General features: G+C 39.2%; 1 protein-coding gene and 1 non-coding gene across 3 annotated transcripts; both read right to left on the reverse strand.

The window, feature by feature from the left end:
* Window positions 1-252: 252 nt before the first annotated feature.
* SLC25A3 (solute carrier family 25 member 3) lies at window positions 253-6,710 on the reverse strand. Of its 2 annotated transcripts, none has more exons than XM_030856331.2 (8): window positions 6,553-6,710; window positions 6,145-6,305; window positions 4,449-4,570; window positions 3,008-3,187; window positions 2,088-2,269; window positions 1,265-1,437; window positions 673-783; window positions 253-591 (listed from the first exon to the last, which is right to left on the reverse strand). In XM_030856331.2, exons 2-8 carry the CDS (start codon window positions 6,299-6,301, stop codon window positions 431-433), a joined length of 1,086 nt encoding a protein of 361 aa, XP_030712191.1. In that variant the 5' UTR covers window positions 6,302-6,305; window positions 6,553-6,710; the 3' UTR covers window positions 253-430. The 2 variants fall into 2 exon arrangements, with proteins under 2 accessions (XP_030712191.1, XP_030712192.1); XM_030856332.3 differs by having other exon boundaries at window positions 6,407-6,615.
* On the reverse strand, window positions 1,509-1,757 carry LOC115853115 (small nucleolar RNA SNORA53). The gene has a single exon (XR_004039430.1). It is a non-coding gene; the product is annotated as a small nucleolar RNA SNORA53 (small nucleolar RNA).
* Window positions 6,711-15,156: the final 8,446 nt, after the last annotated feature.

A 15,156-nucleotide genomic window follows, 5' to 3' on the forward strand; every position in this document is an offset into this window, starting at 1 on the left:
CAAATGAATATTTATCCATATTCAAACTGAACAATTAAATTGTTTTTAAAAATTTAGGGCATGGTTCCTAAAAATGTAAGAACTCTCTTGAGTGACAAATCCTGAAACATATGACAATTTATGAGTAGGGATCATAGTATTCAACCAACAGTGATTTTTTTTCCTTGAGGTTCTAATGTATGCATAATTCTTTCCATTTTAGGGTTAATTCTTTAAAAACTAGTTTTAAAAATAATTATCAAGTCACAGACAAACCATGAACAGTTGGGTTTATTTCAACAGTAAGTTTGAAACTCTTGCTTCTGGCAAGAGTACTACAGTAATTATATTAGGAATAGGTAATTTCCTACACTGTCAGATATATAAAAGTTCCTTCTGCATTTTCCTCAACACTGATCAACAAGCAGATTCAGTCCACATCTGCTTTCATCTACTCAGTGTACCCAAGCTTCTTCTTCAGAGATTCTGGCATCTCAGGGGGAGGAGGGCGAGGGAGCCTGAAGTAGACCTTCACGGAGTCATAGATGAACCACTGCAGTGCAGTCAGAGTGCCAATCATGATGATACGGGCAAAGAGTCCCTTCCATACACCTGGATAAAATATGAAATGTGAGTGAAAAATATACTCCAAAGTGTTATTCTTTCTTTAGAGGGGAGGAAAAAAAATCTTACCTCTAAATCCAAGTCTCTGGAGGACCAGAGACGCACTGCTACCCTTCTCTTTATTCAACACAGACACCACAGAATCAGCAGGGTGAGAAACAATGGCACAGAAGACTCCAGCTGAAAAAAAGTCAAGATAAATGATCCAATATGGGGTCAGTTAAAAAAAATTTTCACATCACAGCCAACAACATTTTCATGAGTAATAAAATTTTCTTGTGTTTAAATAAATCATATTTTAGAGTGAAACTGACAAGAAAAGTTATAAAGCAGTCTACCCTCTGTAAAACAGAACAATCCCTCAAGTTATATTCAGATTTTAACACTTTCTCTCGTATTAAAAATTTGTTATTGGAAAAACTAAACAACAAAAAAAGGCACAGCAGTGAAGTCAATACATTCCCGAGCTTAATTATGACATGCAAACCACAAAACAATTATTTTAGGAACGAATTAGCAAGTATTTATGAATCCTGAAGAGTGTATAAAACGCAATGGAAAGATAAAACTTCTTTGGAATATTTTTCCCTCACAAAAGAGGCCAATACTGGAAATGATTATTCTTAATTTCACAGACAAGCATGTTCTAAATAATTCATACCTATGTAACCTGCCACAAATGTGACAACCAGCTGCTCTGGCTTTGAACATTCACTTCGGGGCTTGGGAACCACAAACTTGTACAATGCTTCAACAGTACGTTCAAAGCAGGCGAACTTCATCATGGTGTATGGTATCTGTCTCATCCAGAGAGGAGCAACCCCCTTGTAGAATCTAGGAAATCAGAAGACTTATTTTACTCAGTTGCATATATTCATCTAGCAGACTTTTTCATTATTAACAGACATGTCCGCACACCAGTCAAGTCCTGATAGTAACAAAATGGCAGCACTACTGCATGTCATTTCTATCAGAACCTAAGACTAACATGCAGGTATATTTATCTCACATGCCAATGACTCAAGCACCTTTGACTATACAACCAAAAAAGTTGCTGGATGTTTCTTTCACTGGAACTACAAGAAACAGTAAGTTTACAAGTAGAACTCAGCTCAAGATTGGCATCCACAAAGGTGGATCTAAGGAAGCATGTGTGGCCCGACTATATGCAAATTCTTAACTGTGAACATAGATGACAAGAATTCTAACAAGGGCACTCCCCAACCCCCAAGTTAAGAGTTAATATTTAGGTCAAATATCAAGTCATTTGTAGACTGACAAATGATTCTAACTTTAGAGGGAAAAAAAACCCTTAATTCAGGGTTCAAGCCATGTATCAACTTATCCTTGCCCCTAGAGTTTACGTTCTATGTGAGGTGGAAAGAGATATGAAAAAGAGAAAGTCTGGCAGGTTTAATGCTAACAAATGTGGTTTTCTCAAATGAGTATTTTTATACTATATATTTAGGCAAACGTTTACTTACGCCTTTATGCCTTCTTCCTTATACATTTTGGGAGCTGCATCCCTCAAAGTGTTAGCATATCCTGGTTGGGTTTGAATTCGAACCTTAGCAGCTTCCATAGGAGCCAGAGCAATGTCAGCAAAGAATTCAGCACTGGCAGAGGCAGCCAAATATAGTGATGTGCGCCAGAGATAGGCATTCTCCTAAATGAAAAACATAAGGAGAAACATGAATTGCTGCTGCACTGGCTGTTCTCAATTTAAGAGACAGTTCTAGGCAACAGTTAAATTTCAGACATTTTAAGTGTTTCTTTATCACAGTCCACAGATAACACACATGAGACTGAGTAACTCTCATAACCTCATCAATCATAGTACACTGTGAATATTTTTTGAATGTCTAGGTGCCAAGGATAGTTGACCCTTGAACTCACACAGGACACTACAATCCTTCTCTTTAAAAAACTCAAATCCAACTTATTTGGAAAGCAGCACAGCACAATAAAAAGAGCACTGAAATCCAATGAAATAGTTTCTTTTTCTTATCCTGTTTATGTTAAAACAGCCTTATGACACAACATTGTAAAGCAATTATACTCCAATAAAGATGTTGATAAAAAAAAAAACAGCCTTATGATTTGAAACATACTGTTCACCCTTTCTGAGATTATTTCCTCAGTTCTAAAAACAGGTTGAGTCAAACAAAAATCTAAGATCCTTTTTGGTCTTATATTAAAAACTGAGGACTTTTTTTTCCTTTTTCTTCTTTTTTAAATATTTATTTGGCTGTGCCAGGTCTTAGTTTCGGCATGTGGGATCTAGTTCCCTGACCAGGGATCGAACCTGGGCCCCTTGCGTTGGGAGCGTGGAGCCTTAACCACTGGACCACCAGGGAAGTCCCTAAAAGCTGAGAACTTTCAATTTCAAAGGTAAATTACATACCTCTCCAAGCATGTTGCTATACAAAACTTTGAAGACTTCATAAAAGCCAAATTTGCAGAGCCCTTGCATAGAGTAGCCAATGAAAGTCGGAGCCCATCCTTTGGCCAAACCACGAACACCATCTTCTTTGAGTGTAACTGAGAATCCATTAAATATGCCCTTGTACTTTTGTGGGTCCACCTTTATTTAAAACAAGAAGAAGAAAAAAAATTAAATGTACGACAGAGATAGTAACACTTCTCATAAACATTTAATTCTGTTATTATTAGTTTTTCCTTTTGGTTCTAATATAAACTTTAGTAACTACACAAAAGGTGGGTAAATACAAGTTCACTGCATGATATCAGCTTAATGTCTACTATTATCTTTGTAAATGTAACTTTTTGTACAGTAAGGTCTAGCTTTCTTTCAGTCAGACTTAAGTCTTGGAGAGTTAGTTAAGAGGATAAAATTCCTACAAAAATACATGATAAAACTGACACGAGATTTTCCCACCACCCAACTCTTTTTACCACTTAAAAATTAGTCTTAAAGCTACTTCATAAACAATAATTAAGTCTACATCCTTGAGATATGCTAACCCATTAAGTGATTATAAAGTTTTGTGAACTTAAGACAATCAAATTAAATACAAGTTAAAAAGGTACATCAACATGAAAACCCTCTTTTGAGTTAAGAAATTAAATTCCCTTTAAGAGACATGCATAAGACGTTTTAGCAAAGGTGTATTTAATATTCATTCTATTAACTAATGGGGGTAAAAATCTTAATCTATTTCTGCCAGTACTAGAAGGGCTGGTATACATCACCTTCCTCTCCCTGCTAACATTTCACCTTCCTTTCTCTTTTAGGTAAGTAGACCGCTAATCCTGTTTGGGACAAATAAATTTTTGATGTTTGATTATTTGTGTTTCAATAATCCTAATTAAGACATTTTAATTGTAAAAGAAAACCTTTTATGTAAATAAATATGCAAGAAGCTATGCCCACAAATTTTAAACACTATACAGTGAGAGTTTTTTAATCTATAGTGTTCTCTGCCTTGATCTTATCAATAAATAAGAGACATGAAGTTACATCATATAATACACAAAGAATGATTGCCTACTCTGACGTGTAAGTGCTTGTAAAATGACTATTTGGAGAAAAAAGAATCGGTAGGCCTTGAAGAACAGAATTCAGCCCAGCAGCAAGAACCACTTACAACCAGAGTCTGAGATCAACAATCTACCTTCACTCTTATTTTAAAAGAGGTATTTCTTGGATTTAAAGCACTAATTAAAGTAAAAATCATGCGTTAAAGAAATCTGAGTTTGGTGTTCTACTAAAATTTCCGGCAGTCATAACGTCTTCATTCTTCTCAATTGTGAAGTCCTTTAATATTACTTGGAATTAAGTCACACACAGAAGAGATGTTCAATGTTGTCATCTCAATACAAACCTGCATACGGCATTTCACTAAATCCAGAGGAACAACAGCAGTGTGTGTCAGACCACAACTTAAGACCCCACCAAAGCCACACAGTGCGTAAAACTTCGCAGAGCCATATTCACAACTGTACTCTGTAATATAATAAGACAAGACACACCATGCGTTTTAATATAATACTCATGTTACTGGTTATCAACTTACCTCCTGGACAGTTAGGTTTCCACACAGCTTGTTAGTAGGTAACAGCCATGTTTCAACAATGTTTTATTTAGTCCAACATGCAAAAACAAACCTGCATTCTGCATTTAACCAGATCTAGAGGAACCAATGCTGTATGTGTTGTGCCACAACTAATAATTCCTCCAAGTCCACAGAGGAGAAAGAATCTGCCAGATCCATAGTCACAGCTATACTGCTCTGTTTGATTGAAAAAAAAAAATCAAGTAAGTATTTCTTCAGAGGTGACTAAGGCCATGGGAATGCAAGAGAACTACGTTTCCCTGTGAAAAAGTAGTATCACAACTGAACAGCTCTGCCCACCATTTACAAGTAAACTGAAAGATAATTTTCCACCTAGTGTGAGCAAGGAATTCACTGCCAAAATCAAAACAATCATTTAAAGATTCTGAAGGTTCTTATCTGTGAGATACTAGCTCTCTCTCGTTTTGCCATATAAATTTTTTAAAAAGTTTTCTATATCATTAATAGCTCTTCCAAATTACTAACGGCTGATAAGAACACACTTCTGAGTACCAATCCAACTTAAATCATGTAAAAGCTTGCAAACCTCTAAGGCTACCCCAGCCACTAACCAATACTATCCCCACTTATGGATCCCTATAGTGCAAAAATAGATAAACATAAATTCCTGCAGTCAAATACATTTACTACACAAATGACCATAGATTTAACTGTCTAAATTGAAGGACCGAATGATGATGTAAGGGTTTTTTCCTCACACTGAAGACAGAACAGAAACACGTAATAATTTTTTTTTTAAATCTTTACATTTTACAGGTACAAGGTAGATAACATATTCTGTACTCCTGCAATTCGGTTTTCAGGTTTCTCTATAAATACACTCCACTGGGATTTAAAATACACACAGTTAAAATAAAGTTGGGTCTAATCATCAAGAAACCCGAGAGATAAGATCAAAGGGATTCCTATCTATTATATCCTTTCTATGGTCTCTCCGGGTCTACAAGTCAATCAGGCGCATTAAAACAAGAATTACCCAGTTATCACACACACCTTGTATCAACTAATATTAGACTCCGGGAATACTAAAGGGAGGAAACAATATTTTTAAAAAGAAAGTGAAAGCAAAATCAAAGAACTGATAATACAGTTAGAACTGCGGTGGCCAGTGGTTAGGATATAGACTTTACCCAATGCCTAGTCGGCTGACCAAGCGGGCTCACGGTGAAGATAAGGAGCTAGTCACGGCCTCTATGCCTCCACTCACTCGAGGACGCGGAGGTCACGGAGGGAGCAGGGCCTAGACCCTTCCACGCCCTTGAGGGAGAGCCAAGGATCCGACACCCGGCTTCGGGCGGAACGAGCTGACATCCTCGGACAAGCAACTGGGCGCCCTCCTGCGCTGCCGCGGGCAGGGCGCGCGTCCTTCCCTGTCCTCCGGGCCGAGCACGCCACGAAGGCCGAGGGGACCTCACAACCGTATCGGGACAGGGTCTGACCTCACCTTCCACAGAGGCGGCTGCCAGCTTGCGGGAGCGACGGGGTGGGCCCGGGGTCCCGGCGGGGTTGCTGCGGGGGCCCGCGAGACCATCTTGCACCAACTGCAGGTGGGGTGCGTTGAAGGGGTTCGCCCGCGCCAAGTGCGCCACGGACGAGAACATCTTTCTAGGGGGAGAGGAAGCGGCGGTCAGAGGAAAGGCAAAGGGGTCCGTTAGGCCGGCTAAAGTCACCGGCACCCTGGGACCACCCCCGCAACCAGGCCTTGCCTCTTCCCTCCTCCGCGCCCTTGAGGAGGGCACCGCGGCCTCCCCAAAGGAGGATGCCAACGGGGCCTACAGCCAAAGAAGCGCCCCACCGGGTCTCCGCGCTCCGCTCCCCGCACGCACTGCAGGGAAGGCCGAGTCACACTCACTCCCTAAGATGGCGAACACACCACCGCTCCCTCGGAAAGGCTGGGGCTCACAGAGGCCGAACGTCCTCCGGGTCTTTAGATCTGTGCCTTTCGCGAGTCGTCAGCGCGACGCACATAGTGCGTCACTACAGACTGGCGGCACCCATAGGCGAAGAAGAGCGCCGAGGCCCTAACGTCATCGCGTTCTCCTAGCAGCCGTATCCCCGCCCCACTCGCCCTAGCCCTTCCGGCCCGGCTTCTGCGCAGGAGGGTTCCTTTTGCGCAGGCGCGCATTCCAGGCCGGTGTTCTGAGTTGTGTGGGTTTGTGCTCGTGACCTTCTCTTTTTGTCCCTTCACCTTCAAACGTCTCTCCTGGAATCTGGGGCTTACTTTCTTTTCATTTAAATGAGCCCCAATATACTAGTCACCTAAAAAAAAAAAAATCCGGGGCTTCCCTGGTGGCGCAGTGGTTGAGAGTCCGCCTGACGATGCAGGGGACACGGGTTCATGCGCCAGTCCGGGAGGATCCCACATGCCGTGGAGCGGCTGGGCCCTTGAGCCATGGCTGCTGAGCCTGCGTGTCCGGAGCCTGTGCTCCGCAACAGGAGAGGCCACAGCAGTGAGAGGCCTGCATACCGCAAAAAAAAAAAAATTCTGAATACGCGATGATATATTATTTCGGTTTGCGGTTAGAATGTCACTGCAGTACAGTTTTTGTGTCACAGCTTCTGCTATTACGGTACTTTTTTTTTTAAGTTCCATCCATTGACATTACACATAGACATGTCTGAATTTTCCATCAGCATTTAGGAGAGTATTTTAAAAGGAAATGTGTAGCAAGAAGTCTTAAGACAGCTTGCTGCTTCATCACAATAGTTTATATAACACATTAAAGCATTCAATAAATTATTTTTAACACCTGGGAGTACAGGGGTGAACTAGAGTGAAAGTGACTGGCAGCAGATTTTGTTTTCAATAAATTTAGAAAATTTTCATTAGATTCAGTTAAACAAAGAAAGGCCTAGTTTAATTGGAAAGAGTTTAGTAGGGATCAAACCTCTGTTAGAATTCTGGCTCTGACATTTTCCCAGCTATTGTTAAAGTAACCTTGGGAATTTAGTTGATCTCTGTGCACTTGTTTCTTAAATGGTGGAAGCAGGGCTGGCCTCATGGGCTTGCTACCTATACAGTTATGCAGGGCCTATGCTTAGTTTAATGTTCTGCTGTCACCGTTTTGAAATTCTTAATGAACAAGAGACCCTGTGTTTTTCATTTTGCACTGGGCCCTGCAGATTTTGCAGCTGGTCTTGGATGGGAGTAATACATATCTTGAAGAGTTTGTGAAAACTCAGTGAGATAATTTCTTCTTCTTTTTTCTTCCTTTTTTGTTTGTTTGTTTTATTAAATGGACTTGAAAAATTGAGCTGTCATGTATGCCAATGGTAGCAATATTGCCTAAAACTCCGTTCCTATATAAACGTGCAAGATTTTTGTAGAAAATTAGCATTACAATATTAGAAAAAGTTAAAATGTTATCCTCTTAAGAAAGAAACTGGACATTTTCTTTAAAAAGCAGATATCATGGGCTTCAATCTTTTCAATTCCCCATCCTTTGAATAGAGCTCAATAATAATTTTGGTGAGATCAATATTTAGTGTTCACATTATGATAACTACTATTTATAGTAAGCCATGGTGAATGCTGTAATTATATTTCTAATCTTGAATGATCTGTTTTCCTCTAGAGGTAATAATTGTCACTTTGGCATTTGTTTGGTTTTCTAATCACTCATCACTAAGTCAAAATCTGCTGTATTAGTTTGCTAGAGGCTGTCATAACAAAGTACCTCAGACTGAGTGGCTTAAGCAAAAGAAATTTGTGTTCTGTTAGTTCTCAGTGAAATAATTTCTAAAACTGAGGATTTTTAGCCAAGGAGCAGAGCTGGGGTCTGAGGTTGTGGAGGGGGACATCAGTGGATGGTAAGTTACTGAGAGATTAAGGTAATTCTTGCTAAATTGACCTCACAGGATTCTTGCAGAAGGAAGGCCAAGGTTATCAGACATCACTTGGGAGATGAGGAATTTGATCAGGTATCGAGCGTGATCAGATACCAAGTTTGGGAGATTCTGGCTAAACCGACTTAGAATTCTTGCTACACTTGGGTTCCTTATGATCATGCCCAAGGATGGGCTTAGTGGAAAAAGGTCTCAGAGTAGCCTAACTAAAGTTTGGTCAAGGAGAGAGTCTTTGTCAATGCCTTCCTATTCAGTATACCAAGGCAGTCTAGCCTTTTAATTTCATTTAGTATGGGCTACCACTGAGTTTAAATTTCAGCCAAACTGTTAGAGACACCCTCAGCAATCTGAGCTAAAACAATGGACTGGGCCACTTTCTTTACTGTACTCATATCAGTAAGTTTGCCTTGATCTACCATTATATTCCTTCTCTTTTAGTTATTGCTACTTATCAAATTACTCCAAAATTTAGGGACATAAGACAACAAATACTATTATTTCATATTTTCTGAGGGTCAGGAATCTGGATGTGGCTGAACTACATGGCCTGACTCAGGGACTGTCATAGGGTTGTAGGCAAGCTGTTGGCTGGGACTGTGGTCTCTAAAGACTTGACCGGGGCCAGAGTATCTGCTTTCAGGGTCGCAAACTGGCAGGATGCTTCAGTTCCTTGTCGTGTGGCCCTCTCCATAGGGCTCCTCATGACGTGGCTTCCCCAGAGTAATTCAAGAAAGAAAGAGCAACCAGGACAGAAGTTGCAGTGTCCTTTATAACCTAATCTCAGAAGTGACACACCATCACTTCTGTATTTTACTGGTCATGCAGACGAATCCTGATACGATGTAGGAAGGGAGGTGGAGATCATTGGGGCCATCCTGGAGGCTGACTACTACACATCCAACCAAACATTCTCAGCCTCCATCCCCATGTGTGTTGCCCAGGTTTCTCTTAATATAAATCTTGCACGCTTTTTATCTTACCTTCTAGGGTTTCCTGCAATGGGGCCTAGAAGCAATGGGAGGTATTGACAACTGGTTCTGAGAAGATCAGCACACCCTATAAGGCAACTACCTCAGGGGGAGGAAGAGCTATTTCTACTAGCAATAGAGGCTCAGCAGAACTTAGGGGTTCATGATCCCAGTGTCATCTGAATCTTCCCATGTGTTCCCATCCACACTGCTCCAAAAAAAGCCCTTATGTTAACACAAGGCCTGCAAGATTGGGAATTCAACTGCACTGTAATTCAGGATTAGATTTTGGGTTTAGTTTTTAGAAATTACAGCCTTGTACATATAGGAAGTTAATCATTTAGGTTTTCTGGTCCCTTATCTCATCTTGAACTGAGAGTTTAAAACCCTAAGCTCATCATTTCCTTTCCCTTACTTATCTAACATAATTAGGAAAAAAAACAGCCAACCCCACTGTAGTCCTTATTTTCACTTAAATATTTTGTGGAAGCATCTACTTGGTCACCCAAAGCCTTGTCTTCTTCAGCCATTTGATTACTGGTATCCAGAGGTCATAATTTAAGAAATTTTTTTTTGCTAATGCATGCCATGGACAACCAGTGTCACCATTATCATTGACAGCTGGTCACCAATGGCCTTTAAATCCAGTCAGACCAGATAACCCAGAACAAATTCAGAGAAACCCATTGTTAAGGTTCTGTTCTCCTGGAATTACTTCCAATACCACTGTCTGTATCAGAGTTTGATCAGAGAAGCATAGCTACAGTGAGTCATATGGAATAAAAGATTTATTGTAGGGATTAGACCTTATGAGACTGTGGGAGCTGGAGAAGAATTTGCCTCTGTGTCCGGGGCTGGACCTGAAATTACTGTAAATCAATAGGACTTACAGTCAGGCAGGAAAGCTGAACATGAAGTGGGGGTGAGCAGGGACAAATTGGAACCCACAAAGTCAAACTAGACTGTGAGTCTGTCTCATCACCTACAATGCTGGTCCCTGCAGGAGCCATGGTGCAGGTGCTTATGAGAGCCACGGTGCCACTATGCCTCTGGCCCAGGACTCAGAGAAACCGAAGAAGATCCAGTTCTGAAAAAACTTCACGCCTGGCCTCTGCCCCGATTTAAGGTGAGCCAGCAAATCAGCAAAATGAGCGTGAGCGGCCACAACACCTCATGTCCTACACCGACCTTCAGAGTATAATGACTGCTGCTTCACTTCTGCCTTTGCACAAATTTCCTTTGTGACCAATCCCAACCCAGACCCATATTTAGGAGATAAACAGTTAAACTTTGAGGCGCTAGAGAGATAGAACATTCAAGGGGAACTTTGCCATGGGCATTTGAAAAACTCAGAGCTAGAAGTCAAGTTTGCCCTTGTAGATTTGACAATTATCTCTGTCATGGAGAATCACAAGAAAATCCTTAAATAGTTCCTAGCACAGTCATGTAATAAAAAGACATAAAAAATTATGTGAGGGAGACTGAAGTCCATTTTCATATCTGCCCTGAGGAAAAAAGAGTAACATCCACTTATTAATTGTCTTTTTTGATTAGAAATCTTGTTTTTTATTTTTGGGGTGGTTTGTTGTTTTGTTTTTGTATGACTTCATAAATAGAGTAGGGAGAAATTTGTCTCTTTGTATCTGAAGTAAAATAAAATGGACTTCACAGTTGGGGCTTTAGTTTCCATTCTGGAAAGTTTTAAAATCCCCATTCTTTGGAAAGGTATGCTAGATTGAGCCTAGAGTACCTTGTCTGTAAGACTGGTGGTCTCTTTACCATAGCGCACCCCGAGATAGCAGAGCTAGCTCTGAGGCCCGGTCTCAGACTCTTAAATTTACCCATGTTTGTGCATGGAGCTGAAAACAGTGAAAGTTATATCTGTATATCCAGAGACATTGTATTTTATAGGAAATAAAAGGCAGGTGAATCCTTTTACCCAGTCTTTATCTCTTGATATCTTGAAATTTCTTTCTTTCTGCAATTAAAATCATAAAATATGCTTTGGCCCAGAGAGGAGAGCCATACCTTGATATGGCGGAACCTAAAAGAGTCCACGTGGAAGGAGCACATCTATGTGGCACTTCAGTCACTCAATGGCTACAATTCATCACCTGGACAGATTTTAAGTGAGGCCCTGTCATCATAAGTTAGAGGTTCCCAAACCTGGTTTCTCATCGAAGCACCTGGGGAGCTTTTTAAGCACAGATGTTGTCAGACCTCAGAAGATTCTACTAAGTCTGATGAGGAGTTCTAGAAGCTGCCTTTTTTTTTTTAAAGATCCCCAGGTGATTCTTAAAATAGCCAGTTTTAGGGACTGATGATCTAAGGAATTCAAAGATAGGCGTGAGCCTGTGGAACGGGCCTGACCCAACACTGACAACATCCTGAGTTGCCTGGTTTGCCATGGATATAAAGTGCTCACTTACTAGAAAGGAATCCCTGCTGATCTGGTTTACTTCAAACTGACTGTTCATCTTGTTCTTCCACATTCAAGAACAAGGTGCAAGGCTGCGGTGCACACCATCAGCACCCCATACAAACTGGGGCAAATTCTTAACAGAAGTATGAAAGGGGACAGGAGAATATCAGCTGCTTAAAGATGGGCACAGCCACAGACTTGGTAACATACAGGAAATTTGAGGGAGAAATGTATATACCTGAAGAATAGCAAATATGAAAAATAATGAATATAAAATGGACTAAGCCTTAGTAAAAGGAGGAGAAATAGTTTCGTTCATCCTTAGATGGGACAGAATATACCTAACACCCAAATTTCTGTTTATACGCTGGGTTATTATGAACTGAAATGTATAGTAATTTTATCACAATTCAAACCTCATGCCACTTATGATCTTTTTGCTGTAGCTACTCAGAGACCTCACAAATGAGTCCAATGTAACTGCAGTCAGCTCTAAATGAAGTTACAATTTGCAAACATAATGAAACTTCAGGAAAAATTCTCAAATTCTGCTATTATATCTCTAAACCTGGAAGATAGTCAATTGGGAAGGAATAACTTTAGGGAATCAAACATATTTTTAGACAGCAGTAGCCTCAAATGTTAGTGGAATTTGACTGATTTTATTCTTCTGAGAGAAACTGAATATTGCTGACTATTACACAATTACAGTTAATGTACATAACACTAGCAGTTACTTAAATTTTCTATAATTTGTGCTGCTTTGAAATTTTGTGGAAAAGACACTATTTTTTCCCTCTTTTGACTTCAAGAATTTCAACTTTGAAAAATATTTAAATCATCCATCATTTAAATGACAAAATAGGAGAAAATAAAAATCAACGTAGAGTTTTGTCAGCTAATCTACTCACCCACGGCAGTTTATGGGTCAGAATAACTTGTTCCTGGGTGTTTGAATGATCAAATTAGATGTCTGAATTAAATGAACATTATTATTATTATTATTTAAGTGGTATGGCTGAAGCTGAGGAGCCTGTTTTTAATTTTTTTAAATATATGCTCGGGAATTCCCTAGAGGTCCAGTGGTTAGGACTCTGTGCTTGAATCTCCTGAGTTATGTGGACAAGCTTCAGTCCTAAACATTAAGAACTTCTTATACCTTACTTTGCCATGCCCTCATCCTCCTGGCTACTTACAGTCATTGTTTTTCTGTTAACACAATCTCCCAGTTAGGTCCGATCTTTCCAAAAACATTTATGCATCCTCCCTTCTAGTCCATTTGCTAATGTATGTTGAAACTGCTCTATGTAATAGTAATCTAGACAACTTAAAAGTTTTTGGACTACCTTTCACTCTAAGAAATATCACTGTAACATCACGTATTTTAAAGAATTGTTGAAACGTTTGCAATTTTGCCTTAACACAATGGATCCAAGGGTAATTGAAAAAAAGTCATAGGCAGGTTTCGACTGTTAAAATGTTTAATGTAGCATGGTTGTTAAAATGTGTAAATATGTCTAGAAAAAAATACAAGTATCTTGGTAAAATCATTTTAAAAAACAACATAATGCCCCGGTTGGTCTAAGTTATTGATATTTATTCTTAAATTGTTTAATATCTATTGAATACCTGGTGTAGGGTACTGTGAATATTTCCAAAGGCCTCTCTCCTTTCACGCTCTCTTCCCAAGACTCTCCTTTACTCCCATGGGATCAGCTTTCATCCTTTATGGTAAAATTCTCAGTATTTTATTTTTCGTATTTTCTGATTTTGAATATTTGTTTACTTTTTAAATTTTTTGAAGTAATTTTAAATTTACAGAAAAGGTGCAAGAATAGTACAAAGAGCTTCTATCTACCCTTCACTCAGCTTCCCAGATTGTTAACATTTTGCCATGTGGTTTATGACTCTGTCTGTCTGTCTCTCCCACCTATTTTTAGACACAGATGTATGGAGAGTTATACACACATATAATATATTTATATGTAGATATATAGATTACATGTACAAATACATAAATACACATAAATACCTATATACATATATATTTTTCCTGAACCAACTGAGAGTTAAGTTAAATATATGATGCTTTATTATTCCTAAATACTTCAGTATTGTATTTCCTAAAAGATAGAGCACAAGCATCAAAATCAAGATATGATCAGTGATATAATACTACCATCCTATCTAAATATCCCAATAATGTCATTTATAGCAAAAAACAAATCAAAACAAACCAAGAATACCTTTTCTTCTAGTCCAGTATCCAGTCCAGGAACATGTTACATTTAATTTTCATGTCACTTTAAGTTTCTTCAATCTGGAACAGTCCTTCTATCTTTCTTTGTCATTCATGCCCTTGGCATTTTAAGAATACAAGACAGTTATCTGGAGAATGTTACCTGAATTGGGCATCTCTGGTGTTTTCTCATGATTAGATACAGAGTATGCATTTAGGGCAGGAATATCAGAGGAGGGATTTCTTGTTCTTTTCGGAGAATCATATCAGAAGGCACATGATATTGATTTGTCTTATTACTGATGAGGGCAAGTTTGATCACTTGATCAAGGTGGCATCTGCCCAGTTTCTTTATTGTAAAGTTACTATTTTTATCTGTAATTAATATGTAATTTGTGGGGAGATACTTTGAAACTACCTAAGTATTCTGTTCTTCAACAAACTTTCACCTACTGATTTTCACATTTGTCAGTGATTGTTGCCTGAATCAATTACTATTGTGATAATTGCCAAGTAGTGATTTTCTAACTCCATCAGTCCTACATTTATTCTTCTGTGAGGAAGTGCTTTCCTTACTCTTCTTATTTAGTTCATTCTTCATTTATTTGTATCAGTATGGACTAATGGATTCCTGTTTTATTCAATGAATTATCTAATACTAACATTATTTCATTTGATGCTTATATTGTCCCAGATTTGGCCAGTGGGAACCCCTTTAAGCTGATCTTGTATTCTTTCTACAAGTCCCCATCATTTTTTGAGCACTTTGTTACTTTCTGGTACAGCAAGATGTTCAAGGCTCACCTTATACTTTTTCTGCCCCAGCCCTGGAATCAGCCATTTCTCCAAAGAGCTTTGGTTCTGTTAAGAGAATAGCATTTAGAACCAAGATCTGGGATCAAAATATGCATAACAATGCTATGTGTTATTGCTTCTAGGTTTTCTCAGTATATATACATACACACATATATACACATTTGT

This window comes from Globicephala melas, chromosome 10 (assembly GCF_963455315.2).
Source record: "Globicephala melas chromosome 10, mGloMel1.2, whole genome shotgun sequence".
Classification (NCBI taxonomy): domain Eukaryota; kingdom Metazoa; phylum Chordata; class Mammalia; order Artiodactyla; family Delphinidae; genus Globicephala; species Globicephala melas.